At 42.5% G+C, this 19875-nt stretch overlaps 1 protein-coding gene and 1 long non-coding RNA gene across 3 annotated transcripts in view; one reads left to right on the forward strand and one right to left on the reverse strand.

Annotated features, from left to right (window-relative positions):
* LOC147108160 (uncharacterized) lies at nt 1–13572 on the forward strand. 2 transcript variants are annotated; one of them, XR_015080537.1, is made up of 2 exons: nt 1–584; nt 13017–13572. It is a non-coding gene; the product is annotated as an uncharacterized LOC147108160 (long non-coding RNA). The 2 variants fall into 2 exon arrangements; XR_015080536.1 differs by lacking the exon at nt 1–584 and adding an exon at nt 596–782.
* The window catches only part of LOC147108161 (uncharacterized), a 19263-nt gene continuing 11066 nt past the window's right edge, over nt 11679–19875 (reverse strand). The window contains exons 3-4 of the mRNA XM_086004680.1: nt 14946–15012; nt 11679–13217 (exon numbers count right to left, since the gene is read on the reverse strand). Coding sequence (XP_085860806.1) covers nt 12847–13217; nt 14946–15012 — 438 coding nt within the window. The 3' untranslated portion in view covers nt 11679–12846. The remainder of the gene's footprint in view (nt 13218–14945; nt 15013–19875) is intronic.

A 19875-nucleotide genomic window follows, 5' to 3' on the forward strand; every position in this document is an offset into this window, starting at 1 on the left:
CAGCGAGCTTGGTGCAAAAGGCCAGGCTAGCAACTGTGGGGAGTGAGGGAGATAGAGACAGCGAGCTTGGTGCAAGAGGCCAGGGTAGCAACTGTGGGGAGTGAGGGAGATAGAGACAGCGAGCTTGGTGCAAGAGGCCAGGGTAGCAACTGTGGGGAGTGAGGGAGATAGAGACAGCGAGCTTGGGTGCAAGAGGCCAGGGTAGCAACTGTGGGGAGTGAGGGAGATAGAGACAGCGAGCTTGGTGCAAGAGGCCAGGGTAGCAACTGTGGAGAGTGAGGGAGATAAAGACAGCGAGCTTGGTGCAAGAGGCCAGGCTAGCAACTGTGGAGAGTGTGAGTGATAAAGACAGCGAGCTTGGTGCAAGAGGCCAGCATCTGTGGGGAGAGAGAGAGAGTGTGTGAGTGAGTTAATGTGAGGGAGATGTTCGGCGGAGGGTTTAAACGCAGAATTATCGTGATGTCCGCCTTCAAGCTCTGAGTTTCGGTGAGAGCGCTGTCCCGGAAATGGAGTGGCCTCCTCGGGAGGTTGCTGCTTCTCCTTCTCAAAGTGGAATAGAATCGGCCAAAGTTTGGAAAATCTTAGTGAGTCCCAGTCACTTTAGTGAAATGCGCCCGCCCGCGGCTTTTAAGTACGTTGCCAACGTCTAGATCTTAAAATCTATGAGATGGGCATTAACTTTACATTTACAGGGGCACAGTTTTCAAAACTGGTACAGGAACAAAAATCTTTGCGTCAAAATGCATCATTGCAGGGTCTGAATCCTCCCGTCCTTTGATAAGGTAGCACCTTTTTATATGTATATAAGCATTTTTTTAAAAAGATTATGTAATTTGGCATTGTTGGCAGAAGCATGGAGTATTTTTTTACTAAAATCAATCTACCCAATAAAGATATGACAATCTTTCTTTGATCCAGCCAGTGCTTCAGTGTACTAATGATGGATCCCTGACTCTGTCTCTCTTGCGTGTTCTCCAAAGTGTTGGGAGATTTCTATTATCAAATCCTGCTGATGAGTATACATTTGTAGGAACAAGGGATGTCTCTGTTGTGTCTCCTTGTGTTCTTATTACTATATAATACAGACACTTTTAACTCATTTTAGTTACTACTTTTACTCCGCTGTATTCTTGCTTTCATGATGTTGCTGCCGCATGGTGCGGAGTGATACAAGATGTCCGACCTTGCACTGCGCACTGCCTTTCACAGTGTGCCACATAGCAATATAAATACACTAACCAAAGTAGTTCCATATAACGATGTAACAAGTAGTTCCATTTAACGATGTAATAATATAAGGATGTAACATCCCTCTTTCTCAAACAAACTAAAACATGAAATTTAATTTAATTTTAAAAATATATCTAAACTATTAAATACAAAGAATCGTGAGTTTTCTTATTCACGATATCGCTCAGGTGGTTGGATGTTGCCCCTCCATCTTGTGGATTTGGTGGTAACCACTCCTCTATGCGGTGTTTTGGTGTGTTCCGCTCTTCTTCTTGTTGCTGTCGCACTTGGAGTTGGAGTGTGCATGCTCGTGGTTGTTTGATTTGTGGCGCTTGTTTCTGGCATCGTACTGCTTGTGGTAGCTGGTGTTGTCAATGTTGCTGATGGCTGCTGCTTAACCAGTTCAGGTGAAGGTCTGATGTGGAGTCTGTTCCCGTCTGTATTGGTTACCAGGTTCGGTCTCTACGAAGTAGGATCTTGGAGTATCAGCTTTTCCAATGACCTTGGCTGGATTCCAGGTTTTCAACACCGGGTCTTGCACATGCATTGATTGCCCATTCAGCAATTCTGGTAGCATCTTTGCATGTTTGTCGTAATGTTTGCTTCCTACGACTTGTGCTTCTGCCAGCTTCTGTCTGAAGTCCTCCTGGTCCTGGGGAGGATGTATTTTTGCTGGTAGGGTAGTCTTAAACTTCCTCCCATTCAGCAATTCTGCAGGTGATTTCATGTCTGCTTTCAGTGGTGTTGATCTGAGTGATAGGAGGGCAAGGTCTTGGTCTTCCCCCCATCTCACTGCTTTTAATGAGAGTTCTCTTGACAGTCTGGATCTGTCTTTCGATGAACCCGTGTCCCCTTGGAAAATGTGGGGATGAGGTTACTATTTTGAACCCATACTTTTCTGCCAGAGCTCTGAATTCACTCGATGTGAACTGGGTTCCATTGTCACAAATTACCTTTTCTGGGATTCCTTGTTCAGCAAACAAGCTCTTTGCAATTCTGGTGGTAGTTGTGGCTCTCAGATCTTTCATCCTTCTCACAAAAGGAAACTTGGAATAGTAATCTGCCACTATGAGATACCATTCTTGATTGCACATGAAGAGATCTGCCCCAACAGTGTACCATGGTCTTGACGGTATTTCACTAGGTATCATCTCTTTCTGTTGTGCATTTCTGTATTTCTGGCATATACCACATGCAGAAACCATCTGTTAGATATTTTTGTACATGCCTATCCAGTATACAGCTGATCTGGCTCTCAGCTTGCATTTCTCCATTCCCATGTGGCCTTCATGTATTAGATGGAGAAGTTCTGTCTGCATCGTCTTTGGCACGATGATCCTCGATCCAGCAAGGAGAATACCGTCTTCTATTGCGATGTCGTCTCTAATCGTCCAGTATTGACGAATTGTCGCCTGTACCTGCTGGATTCTCTCCGGCCACCCCTGTATCACTTGTGTGAGTAGTTGCAATTCCTCATATTTGCTAGTCTCATCTCTGATTTGACTGAGCTTTGTAGGGGTAACACTCACTAGGTGGTGGATTTTTACTGTTAGACCCTCCACCTCGTGGTTCTCATATGGTGACAATCGAGACAACGTATCTGCTAGCACCATTTCCTTTCCTGGCTTATATTTAAGCGTGAAGTCATAGCTTTGGAGCCTTGTAGGTGCTTTGCACAGATTCTTCTTGTAGATCTGTTCTAGTGGACGATGGTAACTCTCTATTGTAAACTGCCTTCCATACAGGTATGTATGGAATTTCTCGCATCCATACACTACTGCTAATAGTTCTCTTTCTATGTTGGCGTATCTCGTCTCGGCTGACGTCAAGGCCTTTGATGCGAAAGCTATTGGCTTTCCTTCCTGCACAAGAGCTGCCCCTTGTCCTCTGGTAGAAGCATCTACTTGTAGAGTGACTGGTTTTCTTCTGTCATAATATGACAGACTTGTTTCTCTGCACAACAATTCTTTAAGTTGTTTGAAATTCCTTTCATGTGATTCAGACCACTGGTATTCGGCGTCTTCTTTCATTAGCTCTCTGAGATTTGTTGTATGTTCCGACATGTTTGGGATGAAAGAACTCATGTATTGGACCAAGCCGAGGTAACTCCTCAGCTCTTTTTTATCTTTGGGTGGTTTCATTTCAGCAATCTTCTCAGGACTTGGCTTGACTCCCTCTGGTGTATAAATCATACCGAAGAATTGGCATTCCTTGACTTTAACTATGCACTTATCGGCATTTAACTTGATGCCAGCCTCATGTAGGTGCATATCATGGTCTCTTTCATCTGCTCCAAAGATCTGAATATCATCAGCTATTCCTATAGCTCCTCCACAGCCTCTATGTCTCGTCTACTTTCTGTTGAAAGATATCTTGACTGACCTTTAAACTGAATGGTAGCCGCAGGAGTTTGTAACACCCAAATGGTGTGTTGAATGTTGTCAGTGTTGTTGATTCCTCATCCAACTTCACGTTCCAATATCCATTTCTGGCATCAAGTTTTGAGAAAACCTTGGCTCCTGCCAGTGATGGCGTAATCTCCTCTAGCGTTGGGGTGGGATAGTGGTCCCTCTTTATCGCCTGGTTTAGATCTTTGGGGTCCAAACATATTCTGAGATGCCCGTTTAGCTTTTCTCGTATCACAATTGAGTTTACCCAGTCTGTGGGTTCAGTGACCTTTACGATCACTCCCTTTTCTTCCATCTCCTTTAGCTCTCTTTCAAGCTTTGTCTTCAGCTCGATGGGTACTTTTCATAGAGCATGGATAACGGGCTTTACCTCTGGATCGATGGTGATGTGGTATTGGAAATCTCCGAAACATCCCACTGTATCATCGAAACATTCCGGATACATGTCTATCAAGTCTTTTTTACTCTTGATTTGTGGGCGATTCTCCAGCGGGGTGTTGCTGTCTATCCTCAGTGACGTTTCCGTCAGCTCGTGATGCACTGAGATCAATCTCAACTTCTCGCAGCTGTTTAATACCAGGATCGCTGGCCCCTCAGTGTCGGTGACATAGAACATGCAGTTGATCTTTTTTTTATGTGTCCCTTTGGCGAAGGTTGTTCCGAGTTGTTTCATCGCACTCCCCCGTATGCTGTCAGCGTGACATTACTTGCCTTTAAACAACCCTTTTTCGGGTAGCCATCTTCTCTCAAGTTTTTGGGAAAGATCTGCTGGTACAGTCTCAATGGGAGAATGTTGCTCTGGGCCCCTGTGTCCAGCTTCAACTTTAAGTTGATGGTTGTGGGCTGACCTTTGACCCTCTTTTCAATTTGGATGATGGTGTGCAGTTCTCTCTTCAGAGTGTTTGCCGCTCTGGACATCTCATGAAGCTGTACCTTTATGGTTTTGATGTTTAGTGTATTATGACCATAATCATCATCATCCTGTTCATCCATGGCATGGATATTGTGTTTCTTTCTCTGGTTCTGCTGTCCGCCTTTATTTTTGATGTATGTTCCTTCTTTCTTCGTTCTACACCTCTTTTCCCAGTGGTTTAGTTTGCCACATGTATTGCAGCTTGTTCCATATGCTGGACATTTCCTCCTGTCTGTATAATTGTGCCATCTTCCACAGTTTCTGCACATGTTTCTCCCGTTGTCATGTGCATGTCTTCGTGTGTAGTACTTTTCTCTCACTGTATCCACTCTGTTGTCCGTCTCAGAAGCCGTCCGCATGTCAGCTGTTCGAAAAATCAGCGTTCTCATTTGCTGCTTCATGAGTTCTCGCAGTATCTATAGCCTCTGTTATTTCGAGCTTTTCTTTCCCTATCAGGGCTTTTTGTACCTCTGCATGCGCTGACCCCCATATCAGCTGGTCCACAAGCCTTTCCTCCATTTCCTTAAATGCACACTTGCTGGCTTCATTTCTCAGCCTTGTCAGGAAATTGTCAGCTGTTTCACCAGGTTCCTGTCTTAGACTCTGGAATTTGTATCTGTGTATACGGTGATTGGAGTTAGGCTCTAGATGGTTGCTGAATTTCTCAAAGATTGTCGCAGGGTTTTCCTTTTCCTCTTCAGTCAAACTCCAGCTATTATACAAATCTAGACCTTTTTCTCCTGTCCACAACAGAATGTAACTAACCTTTTCTTCGTTGGCAGTACCGTTCAGGAAGCTTTTGAATGTAAGGTCACATTTCTGTTTGAACTTGCAGAATGCCTCCACTATATTGTCGGCTTCCCAGTTCATGAGGGGTTGCATTTGCGCAGTCAGTGCAGCAGCAGCCGCCATCTTAGTTGCCTGTACGATTCACGCTCCATCACCACAGACACCGGCACTCATGATCAACTCATATATTCACTTTTCATCTTATTCGTAGTTTGTATGGCACAAGTTGTACTCGCTTATACCGCTGCCACCATGTTGTGTTTCCTTGTGTTCTTATTACTATATAATACAGACACTTTTAACTCATTTTAGTTACTACTTTTACTCAGCTGTATTCTTGCTTTCATGATGTTGCTGCGGCATGGTGCGGAGTGATACAAGATGTCCGACCTTGCACTGCCTTTCACAGTGTACCACATAGCAATATAAATACACTATTCACAATTCACAATTCAAATCGCTTTATTGGCATGATAAGTTACATCTTATGTTGCCAAAGCATCAAAATACATTTATGGTTTAGCACATAAACGCAGTTCTATTCATACAGTGTATAAACAGGTATATCCCGGAGTGTATAAATATACATTCGCATTGTTTATATAACCAAAGTAGTTCCATTTAACGATGTAATAATATAAGGATGTAACAGTCTCCCCTTGACCCCTTTGGCAGGGGGAATCTATACAGCCTTTTATGTGAACAGTAAGGGGAAACACTCCTGTTCAATGAATAATTTGATCACTTCCTTACTTCAAGCTATATTGGCCCAGAACTTCGGGTCTCCACGGGTGAGTACGCATGGGGTACTCGCCCGTAAGCCCAATGGAAGTGCCGGTTTCGTGCATGCGCGGGAAACCGGCACTTCCATTCCCCTGAAAGAAGGGGTTCAGAGTTCGAACTCGTGCGCCGGAGAGGCTGCGCGTGCGCATTGAACTGGCGTTTTTTTTGCAGGTTTCTCCGGGAGGGTAAGTCTCCAGAAGTTACACATATAAAAAGCAGTTGCAAGGCCTGCTTTTTACAAGGTAAGTGGTGAATTAATTAAAATTAAAACATTTTTTCCATAGGTTTATTATTTTTTAATACTTTAAAGAAAGGTAAGTTTATTTTTAGCCCCGTTAGAAAATAAAATTATTTTTTTCAAAAATTTAAATTATTATTTAAAAGTTATTTCATGTAATTTATAGTTTATTTTAAAAATGTGATTTTTAAAATTTATTTGAAGATTTAGTGATGTTTTGGGGCTCGTAGTATTTATAAGCCCTTCCTGTCAAACTTATGAATGAAGCATTTCCTGCTCCAATTGGCTCCCCATGGCCTACGTGATCCCAGGGGACGCTTCGAACTAACTGCGCCCCTGGGATACGCAAGCACTGCGCGCCGGCAGTTGGAGGAGGCCCAGGATCGGAATTTCACGGGCCCACAGCTCAACGGCCGGCGCGCAAGGTAAGTGCAGGTCGGAGGCTTGCACCCGCGGGAAGCTCCCGACCTGAATTTCTGGGCCGATGTCTTTAATATTGATGCAGCATGGAACCCAATATATAGCGCAATTAATTAATTCTATATAGAGAGCATACTGGGAGGCTTAACCGGTTTGGATGTTCACTCAAAAACAGTGTTTGGAAAAAACAGGTGCAACGTGAAAAGCAGACACTTTGAATTATTGAAGCATCTATTTAAATAAAGAGCATCTGTTAATGTTCATTCAGCTCATAGGTGACTTCATCTGTGTGCTGGACCATCTTCCTGATTTATAAGGCTCCTGAAGTCACATCTTTGAAAGAGGTGTGCCGATGATGAGAGTTGTGCCTGAACAACTGTACAGTAAAGGAGGACCGAATGACAGGAACACTTCCTGCAAATGTTGTGACGTGTTTAGAGCCATATTGCAAGTTACTCGAATGGTAGAATATCACCCAGTTTATTTTCTCAACATATGCAAATGAGGGCTAGAAAAAGACACTCTGGTCCATCTAGCCTATTCTATATAGTTGTGATGCCGAATGCATCACAATGCAGACATCTCCCCACCTGCTTGGAGCCATGCATTCTGCGAAAAAACATAAAACACAAAACCATAGAATCATACAGTGCCAAAGGAGACCATTCGGCCCATCATGCCTGTGCCGGCTCTTTGAAAGAGCGATCCAATTAGTCCCACTCCCCTGCCCTTTCCCCACAGCCCTGCAAATTTCTCATTTTCGAGTATATATCCAATTACCTTTTGAAAGTTATTACTGAATCTGCTTCCACCACACTTTCAGGCAATGCATTCCAGATCGTAACAACAATTAGAAAAGAAAATCTGGAAAACTGCTCTCTCACCCCTTTAGGCAATCAAAACTAGTCGTGGGAATCACATAGATTGAGTAAATTGGGCCTATATTCTCGAGCTTAGAAGAATGAGAGGTGATCTCATTGAATCATATAAGATTCTGAGGGACTGACAGGGTAGATGCTGAGAGGTTGTCCCTGGCTGGAGAGTCTAGGACTAAGGGCAAAGTCTCAGGATAAGGGGTCGGCCATTTAAGACTGAGATAAGAAGGAATTTCTTCATTCAGAGGGTTATGAATCTTTGGAATTCTCTACCCCAAAGGGCTGTGGAGTATATTCAAGGCTGAGATTGATAGATTTTTGGCCTCTAGGGGAATCGAGGGATATGGAGGTCGGGCGGGAAGTGGAGTTGAGGTTGAAGATCAGCCATGATCTTATTGAATGGCGGAGCAGGCTCGGGCTGTATGGCCTACTCCTGCTCCTAATTCTTATGTTCTTATAAACCCTGATTTATGTTACAGGGTACCTACCTCTTATACGAGGTGTTCCACAGGTCCACTATTCTCTGGGGAAAGAAGAACTGCATAACATCCAACCTAGTTCCCTTACATAACTTGTAAACATGACCCCTGATCCTCCGAACCTATCCAGTTGAAATAATTGGTCCACATAAACACAATCTAGTTCCTTCAATAGTTTATAATCCTCGATCAATTCTGCCCTGAATTTATGCTTTTCTAAGCTATACAGACCCAGTTCTTTGAGTCTTTCTGGGTACAGGAAACTTTCTTTTATCCAGCACGGCCAGGACCGACGTGGTGCCGGTTCATCAAAAATTCCGGATAACCGAACGCTATAGTAAAAGATAGGGAGAGCTGACAGCTCCGTATAAAGCAACAAACCCTGTTGCTTAGCAACAACTGTAGAACAATGAACATAAGTTTCAAGCGTCTCTGTAGCTTAGCAACAGCTGCAGCCACACCCTTGCACAGCACAGATGGAAGAAGGCAAGTATGAAGTAAAACCTACTCCTGAATTTTGCTGGTTAACCGACATTTCCGGTTATTTAGGTGCCGGTAAATCGAAAGTTTCCTGTAACTAAGGTGTTTTAAACTAAGTATTAATCTTGTGGCCCTCCTCTCCACCGTTTCCAGAGCTTCAATATCCCCCACTATGTGAGGAGATTAACACTGGACACAGTATTCCAACGGGCCTAACCAGGCCTTGTACGAGGACAAAATGGTATGCTTTGTTCTAGTGAATTGACCGGTGACTACAACTTAGAACCCAGTTTGCTTTAGCTATAGTTTCACAGCATTGGCCATGAACCTTTAGAGAGTGATGCACTAAAATACCCAGATCTCTTTTACCATTGGCTTTATTTCTCTTCCCTGTCAGTTGTAAGTATATTCAGCATTTGATCATCCCATGTGCATAATTCTACACCTTTCTAAACTAAACGTAATTTGCCAAACACAGGCCCATTCTTCCAACACATCTAGAGCGGCCTGCAGTAGTTGAGCATCCTCTACAGGCTTAATACTCGCACATATTGTGGTATTATCCTCAAAGTTGCATATTATTCCTCCAACACTTACATCTAAATCATTAATGAAAATAGAAAATAGCAAATTAACACCGATCTCTACAGGACACCACTGGTAACCAAATCCATTGACTGCTACCTATGGGCATTCAGCCAGTTCCCAATCCACCACAGCAGATTACCACGAATTCCACAGGATTCTATCTTGTAAAGAAAGCCTCTTGTGAGATATCTTATCAGGTACCTGGACTTTCTGAAAGACCAAATAGACAATTTCTACTGGGTTACCCTCATCCATTAACTTGGCGAGACATGACCGATTCTGGAAGCCATGTTGGGTGTCCTTGATAAGACCATTTCTATCTGTGGTCATATAGGGCACCCTAATGATTCCTTTGAGCATCTTACCTATTATTGAAGTAAAACTAGTTATGCAGTTCTGCCTTATAACCCTTTTCAAAAATTAGAACTACGTTCGCATTCTTCCAGTCTAGGGGAACAGTCACCAACTCCAGTGAGCTGTTAAAAATACAGGCAAGGGGCTTGCATATCACCTGTCCAATTTCCTTAAGAATCCTTGAGTGGATATCATCTGGGCTGGCAGCCTGATCTATTTTAAGGTTCCTTATTCTATCTAAGATGATAACCTCATCTATCTTAACATTAACAATTGTATTGTTAACAGCACCACTTAATGGTGCCAGTTCAGGATCATCAAGAGTAAAAACTGTTGCAGAGTAACCATTTAGTATCTCTGCCATACTCTGCGAGTCCTTTCTAACCTATCCATGAGCATCTTTCAGTGGCCTAATACAGTCCTCTGACTCTTGACATACCTGAAAAAGCTTTTCCCATTACTACCACAGTTGTCCACTATCATCTGTTCCAAAAAATCTTTTAGCTGCCTTCATTTTCTTTAACTATGCACAGTACTTACCTTTGTTTTGCTGGGTATTATATACTTCTAATTTTTAAAAGCATTTTTGTTTACGCCTTATTTGTTTTGTACATGAACATCAACCACGCCTTTATTTCCGATGGTACATCTTAATCATTTGCAACCACATTACCACTGTGTAAACGTATTGTGATCCCTGAGCTCAGGACTTTTCACTGTGTTATGCAATGGTGCTTAATCTTAAATGGCCTGTTTGATATAGTCATAGACCAAGATCAAAAGATAGACTTGATGTGTACTTTGGGCACCCTTACCCTAAGCTACAGTCTTCAATTTCTCGCTGTACAACAGTTTTAATAATCCTATCTAAATATTTGGTATCCTTAAAAGAATGCCCTAGGTCTATATTATATTCAAAAAGTAAATTTGTGGAGAAAATGTGATTAATAAAAAGGATTCCTTTTTTGCAATAAAACTGGACAGATGGCGCTCATGAAATGATTGTAACCATTATTTGTAGCTGTCGTCCTTCTATTGCTGAATTTAATTAATTGATTCTAAACATGTGGATTTGGATTTTATGAATGCTGCTTCCCAGTTTCGTCTGCCAGATCATAATTAGCATTGTTACTATAGCAACCAAACAGAAATTAAAATGTTAAATTAAAAGTGTTAGAATGAGTGTTCTTAGCATGCATTGATTAACAGCTTGAATTTAAACTTCTCTTCCAATTAAGACATTTCATAAATGCTGCATATTTGCATATAATATATAAACAAAAGATTTTTTTTTTTATCCAGGGAGGGGAGAATAACCTGGAGTTCTGCAACTGATCTAAAAAATAAAATTGTGAAAGGGAATATTTTAAGAATGCAACTATACTGCCACCATTTTGTCGATTAATAAAGCAATTTTGGGTGCGCATGGATGTGAAAGTGGCAACATAACTTGGGAGTCAGGCCCTGATCCAAACCAAGCGATGCGAGAACTCCACCAGGAAGCCGACTTACACTAGTTTGAGTTCACATTGGGTGCACTATAACACCAGCCCTGTGTGAAGCTGCATTTTGCAGATGGTCCTCATTGGGCCTTCTGAACACTTTATACACTTGCATCTCAATATCAGAATTAGATAATCTCATCCAGGCATTCCTGCCCACTCTCAACATTCAAAATGAGCTGTTCGGAATGCGGAGCAATGCAGATGCACCCAAGCAGACATACACAGAGCTATTTTCTCACCAGTCTGTGTAGTCCACAGTCGGCAGTATAATTTGGGTTTTGTCACTTTTCGCTGCACAGATGCCAGTCTAAGGCTAGTAGCTACACTATAGCTATAGAATTGATTACTTTGTGCACATAATTACTATACTTAATAGACATCTGAAATTATATCTTATATTCCTACAAGGGCAAAGCATAGTAAGTATACAAAGAATTTTAAGATATAAAGAAAATTGAGCCAACACTACACTGTTACTCATCAATGAAAGATTAAAATAATTACTGCTATTGAATAACTACATGAACTGAAAGGTACAATCTCTCTTACAACCCATTTCCACTCGCCTATTTAAAAGTAAGACGGATAATCCGCATCCAAGGCATTGTTTGGAAGGGGTACACAATTGTGTCAGAGCAAATGGGAATAATCTGTACCAAAGAGCACATTTCCTTATTATTCAACTGTTCTTGTTAAAATCACCAAGAAACTGAAGTTCTTCTGGATCTGGATAATTTGTGGAATTAAGACTTCACATAGAATAATTGAGCTAGGTAATGTGTCAGAACTGATTCAAAGTTACATTTTAAAATGAACTGTTTTAGGAAAATGGCAAAGTTAAGACTTAAAAGAGAAGCTTCAAATGTACTTTCAGACAAGTATTTAATGAACTTTGTGTTTTACTTTGAGGCAACTATGCACAACAGCTCCACTTGACAGTATCTTTGTACATAATAATTACATACAATTACTCTAAGATATTGCATAAAAGTACAGTGGAAGAAAATCGTCCTACATTCAAAGTTGTAAAACCATTTGGAGCGTTATATACTTTTGTCAGTTAGTATTGGTATTATGTGATAATTTATACATAGTTTGTGATGAAATGCAAGTCAGACAAACTATATATCCCCTGACACATACAAGGTATTATATTTTGAACAACTTTAAACTAGATTTTGATAAGTCATTGATAGTACATTCATGACATATGGTTGAACAGGGTATCATTGACTATAATACAAGATCTGTTTTTAACCCAATTATCCTAATATCAAATAATCAGAATTATCTCGCGATTTCAGATTGTCTTGACAAAAGCTATGACTGCAGGTCCGGGTCCCCAACGGCCTTTGAATAAAGGGAATCTTAATGAGCTATTAATGAATAATGTTCTAGGGGGACAGTTACAATTAATTTTTTTACAAGATGACACAAAGTGTAATTATTCAACTGGACTAAAGTCTGTGTACAGAAAGCAAGTCAGTGGATTTCATAACTTGGTACATATGATCATTTGAAAATATGGACCCTGGTGTTTTAACTTCATTTAAAGGAACAACTAATCATAGAACAACTGCACTAATTACATTGGCTCACTTTCCAAAGGTGATATATCTCGATTCTCTTCCATGCTTTCCCCTCAAACCTTTTTGGGATGAGATGAAAGAAATGAGAGCGGATTGTTTTTCTTTCCTTGTATTTACTTACATTCAACCATACATCACAGACTTGCACAGATTGTTCGCCCTCCATATTGCTTTGTATAACTTTCTGCACATCTATTACAAGTGCCACACTTTCTTCATGTATGCCTCTTTAAAACCGTAGTCACTGACATAGTACCCCACATCTGGATGGCTCTTCAGGCTACAAGCAATAGAGGTTGTTTTAAAATATTCCAGAAACTGATGTGTTATGTTCCGAATGTTAATAATTGTGTCCTCTAATGCAGGTAACACCCTACTGATGTACTGCATCCAATCTGGAAGATTTACTTTCCACCATTCCTGGGCAGGATCAGGCAGAATTGTTGCATTTGATTCCAGCACATGGACAGAGTTCTTGTACAGTTCCTCAGAGAGCTCCATAACATCTTTGCAGAACATTTCCAAACAGACCAGTGATTCTGGAAATACGCAGAATAAGGACTGTCCTAAAGAAAAAAAGAAAGGATGTTTTTGGTATATTCCTATTATATATTGGATGCTCCGCCATTCCATAAGATCATGGCTGAACTTCTACATCAACTCCACTTTCCCATTCTATCCCCATACGCCATGATTCCCTTAGTGCCCAAAAATCTATCGATCTCAGTCTTGAATATACTCATCGACTGAGCATCTGTAGCCCTCTGGGGAAGAGAATTCCAAAGATTCACAACCCTCTGAGTGAAGAAATTCCTCCACATCTCAGTCCTAAATGGCCGACCCCAATTCCTGAGGCCCCTAGTTCTAGACTCTCCAGTCATAGGTAAGTATAGAAGGTAATAAATTATGTTTAAAACCAAATGTAATTTTTATTTGTAAAATGTATTACCTCACAGCTCTCCCAACTTTCCTTCCACCCCACCCTGCTAGCTAACTTTTCTTTGCGCCCCATTTCCATGATGCATCAATCTACTTTGCCCTAATTCAACCACTCGTTTGTTCAGCCTTTCCGACACGCCTCGCCTCCAACATTTTCACACACTCATCTCCCCCCCTCACTAGGTTGTCTAAACTCCCAACCGCTGGGTAACGTGCTCTCCTGCCCCACCCACTGGGCAGATAGCGCCAGACTTGCACAATACCTAGATGGGCAACTCAGCATCATGTCAACAAAGTTGCCCACTTCTGAGCATCATTTTCTGAAATTCTCTTTCCTTCAGTTGGCTGCCAGCAACATATGTACACCCTCACTACTGAACAACATGATAGCTCCCTGCATGCACCACTCCTGAGCAGCATTCTGGCTCTTGCCCCTGCCCCCAAGTGAGTGGCATTAACTGCCTCATTCCTACCTCACTGAGCCTCCAGCTTCCCCCAACCGCCTACTGAACAGCATATCATTATTCGGTTTTCTCTACTGATTAGCATCTTGGCCCCTCACAGTAGTTTTCAGCCCTTTCTCCCCTTCCTGATTCCACCTCCCCAACCTCCCCTTTCTTCCTTCCCCATTCCATCCACCTCCCCCTCCTCTCCACCCTACTCCATCTCCATGCTTATTAGTCCCTCTCTTCCAACCCACAACTCCCCCATCCCCTCCCCCTTCTCTCGCCATTGACTCCTGTGGCAAAGTTTACATGTGACCTGATTAGGCTTCTCACAAGTTGAATAACCTGATCACAGTTTAGCTCGCACAAAAAGAATGGATACTTTGGTGAGGTATCTGAAGGCTGCTGGTGCCCTGAGACTCGTATTACATCATGACTCAGAACCTTCCATGAGTCAGAACCTTCCATGAGTCAGCACCTTCAGAAAAGGAGAAAACTGAACAAAGGAGAACTGCCACCCGTCAGGAAAATGGTGCAGCAATCAATGATCTGAAGTCGACCAGAAAAATAACATGGTCAGTGCAGTCTCAAAACATATACCACTGGTTGGACGTGGCCCATGGGGGTGGTCACTCTGGCTGCCTGCCTCTCTTCCGCGCCAGGGAGGCCCTGGAGAAAGAGCACAGGATGTCCACCGGTACGCTTGAGGCCTTCCGCGACCGGTGGGCACCACAGGGACTGGAGTGTTTGGTGGATGGGTAAATAATATTGCTTAAGTTTTCTATTAGTTGTGCCCCTCAACGCAGCACTTTTGTTTTTTATTCATTTTATGACACTGGGGCAACCCAGTGTATCGTTTATTTAAAGAAAAGGCATACCACTATAAAGAAAAATAAAACATGAACGTACCAGCATTGGATTCAGAAATACAGCTCCCAACAGTCCGGCTTTCTTTGTTATGCATATGTATCAATTCCTGTTGTAAATAAAGAAGGAAAGATGCAAATTGTTTGTTCCATTCCTGTTTTTATGTTTATCAGATTGCTGAAAACAAAACTCAAGTTTCAGTAGTTTGCAGTACAAAGGATTCTCTCTGCTGAGCGGCAGTTTACTAGATGCACTGGAACCTCATTCTTATAATGTAAATAGGGTAAGTGATCCAGTCTCAGTGTGAGCAGTTAAAAAGAGAAAATGATCCAGTTTCTACAGACTGCTGATTCATTAGCCTCGATTTTAACCTCCCTGATGAGAACGGGGCACGTGGGGAGTTAAAATCGTGGCAGCACAATGCCACTTTTACCAGCGCAATTCATACAGCATCTCAGGCCCTAACTGCCTAATACCAAGGGCCTAATTGAAATGCAAAGGTTGGGGTCTGAAGATGTCATTCAGACCCCAACGCCATTTTAACAAATTTTCAGTGAGGTCAGTGCCTGGTGCTCCCCTCGCCAGCAACTACAGGCACAAAGAAGCAGCAGGCCCAAAAAAACTGAGTTAAAGAGGCTTCTGCAGGCCCCACTAGGATTGTAATGCTTTCCACAAGTCAACCTAGGGCCTCCCCTGCCCTAAGCTTCCCTCCCCCATGATTTACTCCAGACCCTCCCCTCCGCCCCAGACATATCTTTACTGGGGACTGTCCTAGTGGGCCCTGGCAGCAGCCTCCTGCCATGCTTGCCTGCTCCCACCCGCTGGGGCCTCATTGACACTGGGTTTGGTAAGAGTTGAACATAAGAACATACATAAGAAGTAGGAGCAGGAGTAGGCCATACGGCCCCTCGGGCCTGCTCCACCATTCAATAGGATCATGGCTGATCCGAACCTAGACTCACATCCACTTCCCTGCCCGCTCCCCGTAACCCCTAATTCCCTTATCAGCTAGGAAACTGTCTATCTCCGTTTTAAATTTATTTAATGTCGCAGCTTCCACAGCTCTCTGGGATAGCAAATTCCATAGGTTTACCACCCTCTGAGTGAAGAAGTTTCTCCTCATCTCAGTTTTGAAAGGGCAGCCCCTTATTCTAAGACAATGCCCCCTAGTTCTAGTCTCACCCATCAGTGGAAACATCCTCCCCGCATCCACCCGATCAAGCCCCCTCACAATCTTATATGTTTTGATAAGATCACCTCTCATTCTTCTGAATTCCAATGAGTAGAGGCCCAACCTACTCAGCCTTTCCTCATAAGTCAACCCCCTCATCTCCGGAATCAACCGAGTGAACCTTCTCTGTACTGCCTCGAGAGCAAGTATATCTTTTCTTAAATATGGAAACCAAAACTGTACGCAGTATTCCAGGTGTGGCCTCGCCAGTACCCTGTATAACTGAAGCAAGACTTCCCTGCTTTTATATTCCATCCCCCTTGCAATAAAAGCCAAGATTCCATTGGCCTTCCGGATCACCTGCTGCACCTGCATACTAACCTTCTGTGTTTCATGCACCAGGACCCCCAGATACCTTTGTACTGTAGCACTTTGCAGTTTCTCTCCATTTAGATAATAACTTGCTCTTTGATTTTTTCTGCCAAAGTGCATAACCTCACACTTTCCAACATTATATTCCATCTGACAAATTTCTGCCCATTCACTTAGCCTATGTCCTTTTGCAGGTTTTTTATGTCCTCCTCACTCACTGCTTTCCCTCCCATCTTTGTATCGTCGGCAAACTTGGATATGTTGCACTCGGTCTCTTCCTCCAAATCGTTAATATAGATTGTAAAGAGTTGGGGTCCCAGCACTGACCCCTGCGGAACACCACTAGTCACAGATTGCCAACCCGAGAATGAACCATTTATCCCAACTCTCTGTTTTCTGTTAGATAGCCAATCTTCCACCCATGCCAGTATATTACCCCCAATCCCGTGATTTTTTATCTTGTGCAGTAATCTTTTGTGTGGCACCTTGTCAAATGCCTTTTGGAAGTCCAAATACACCACATCTACTGGTTCCCCTTTATCCACCCTGTTTGTTACATCCTCAAAGAATTCGAGCAAATTTGTCAAACATGACTTCCCCTTCATAAAACCATGCTGACTCTGTCCGATTAAATTATGCTTATCCAAATGTCCTGTTACTGCTTCCTTAATAATGGACTCCAACATTTTGCCAACCACAGATGTTAGGCTAACTGGTCTATAGTTTCCAGCCTTTTATCTAGTTCCCTTTTTAAATAAGGGCGTTACATTAGCAGGTTTCCAATCTGCTGGGACTTTACCTGAATCCAGGGAGTTCTGGAAAATTACCACTAATGCATCCGCACTCCCCACCGCTACTTCTCTCAAGACCCTAGGATGTAAGCCATCAGGTCCAGGGGATTTATCCGCCTTTAGTCCCATTATCTTACCGAGTACCACCTCCTTAGTGATTTTAATCGTGTTTAGCTCCTCCCCCCCTATAGCCCCCTGTTTGTCCAGTGTTGGGATTTTTTTTAATGTCCTCTACTGTAAAGACTGATACAAAATATTTGTTCTGCGTTTTTGCCATCTCCATGTTCCCCACCACTAATTTCCCGGTCTCGTCCTCTAAGGGACCAACATTCACTTTAGCCACCCTTTTTCTTTTTATATAACTGTAGAAACTCTTGCTATCTGTTTTTATATTTTTTGCTAGTTTACTTTCATAATCTATCTTCCCTTTCTTAATTAATCTTTTAGTTATTCTTTGCTGGCTTTTAAATGCTTCCCAATCTTCTATCCTCCCACTAGATTTGGCTACTTTATATGCCCTTGTTTTCTGTTGGATACTATCCTTTATTACTTTACTTAGCCACGGATGGCTGTCTTCTTTTACGCCCCTTTTTCCTCAGTGGAATATATTTTTCTTGAAAGTTGTGAAATATCTCCTTGAATGTACACCACTGCTCATGTACCGTCTTACACTTTAATCTATTTTCCCAGTCCACTTTAGTCAACTCTGCTCTCATACCTTCATAGTCGCCTTTATTTAAGCTTAGTACGCTGGTTTGAGATCCAACTCTCTCACCCTCCAATTGAATTTGGAATTCAACCATGTTATGGTCACTCATTCCAAGGGGATCCTTTACTAGGACATTTTTTATTAATCCTGTCTCATTACACAGGACCAGATCTAAGATTGCCTGCCCCCTGGTTGGTTCAGTAACATACTGCTCAAGGAACCCGGCCCTAATGCACTCTATGAACTCTTCCTCAAGGCTGCCCTGCCCAATTTGATTTGTCCAGTCAATATGAAAGTTAAAATCCCCCATGATTATAGCTGTTCCCTTATTACAAGCCCCAACTATTTCCTGATTTATACTCCAACCAACAGAGTTGCAACTGTTAGGAGGCCTATAGACTACGCCCACTAGTGACTTTTTCCCCTTATTATTCCTTATCTCCACCCAAACTGTTTCACTATCCTGATCCTTTGACCCAATATCATTTCTCACTATTGCAGTGATTCCATCCTTTATTAACATAGCCACCCCACCTCCCTTTCCTTTCTGTCAGTCCTTCCTAATTGTCAAATACCCCTGGATGTTTAGTTCCCAGTCATGGTCACCTTGCAGCCATGTTTCTGTAATGGCCACCAGATCATACCCATGTGTAGTTATTTGTACCGTCAACTCGTCTATTTTGTTACAAATGCTGCGTGCATTCAGATAAAGAACTTTTAAATATGTTTTGTGACAATTTATTCCTGCTTTTACCCCCTTTACTACTTTACCTTTATCTTTATACATTCTGTCCCTTCCTGGCACACTCTACCCCACTGCTACCTTGCTCTATTGCCTTCTCCGCTGACATTTTTACTTTTTGCTCTCCTGAAACCTCCCGCCCCCCCCCCCCCCCACTAATTAGTTTAAAGTTGGGCTTTATTTAAATAAGGAAATAAGACCTGAGAGTTAAAATGACCCAGGCCTCACGTCAGCAAGCGGGCCGAGCTTGATGCTCGTCCCCCGTTACATTTGGGCTATTGAAACTGAACCATGTCTTATTATGGCAAGTTCACAATCTCAACCAAGCTATCAAGCAAAAGAGTAAAGTGAAGGATGGATGCTTCCCCATGGTGAGTGAGAGAAAAGAGACAGGAATCAACACTGTATTGCTCTGGTGTACCTCCTAATGGCTTGTTATAGTGGTATTGGTAGAAGACTGGAAGCAGACTGGCTGCCTAGGAATGAGATGTGGCAGGCGTAGGCTGCACAAAATGGCAGCCTCACAAGCAAACTGGAGGGAGAGTTAGTTAACATATGACATTTGGCTCCTGATAAAGAGGATCCTAGAGATTCTAAATATGAATGCTATAGAGGGAGTGAGGTCAGAGGTCTCCCAAGCTTGTGGGTAGTATTATCCTTTGTTTATCATTTTTTATTTCCTTAATCATGGTCACTCCTTCACACACAGGTAGGACTGCAGCATAATATAATGGATGTACGCAGTTTTTCAAGGGGTGTTACAGCCAACATTCTAGAACTTGTTCTGCTCCTATAAGTTCCCAATAGTAGAAAGTGGCAGAGCTCAATGTCTAGACTCCCGCATCACGCGTTCCTACAGTGGGTAGCTTAAACAGATACACCCACTCCCTGGGTGGGGTGCAGTTGGACAGAGTACTTGGTAAACAGTGTGGGTCATTAGTAGCAACTAGTGGTGGAATTTGAGGAGCCACAACCTACTAGTTGGAGAGACAATTTGAGGGCTCCTGTCGCTCCTAAGGCCTTGGATTTGGAACTGAGTGGGCCTGTCAATAAATACAACTTGGTAGCTCGCATCAGTAGTTCAGGCAATCATTTGAGAGTGTACTAAACATTCTGCATAGTATCTTTGAAGGAGTTCACAAACCACATCTGTGTGGTGATGGATGACCACCTGACCAAGCTACAGA

The sequence above is a fragment of the Somniosus microcephalus genome, chromosome 13, assembly GCF_052327205.1.
Source record: "Somniosus microcephalus isolate GS21.2 chromosome 13, FLI_Smic_1.0, whole genome shotgun sequence".
In the NCBI taxonomy this organism is placed as follows: Eukaryota; Metazoa; Chordata; class Chondrichthyes; order Squaliformes; family Somniosidae; genus Somniosus; species Somniosus microcephalus.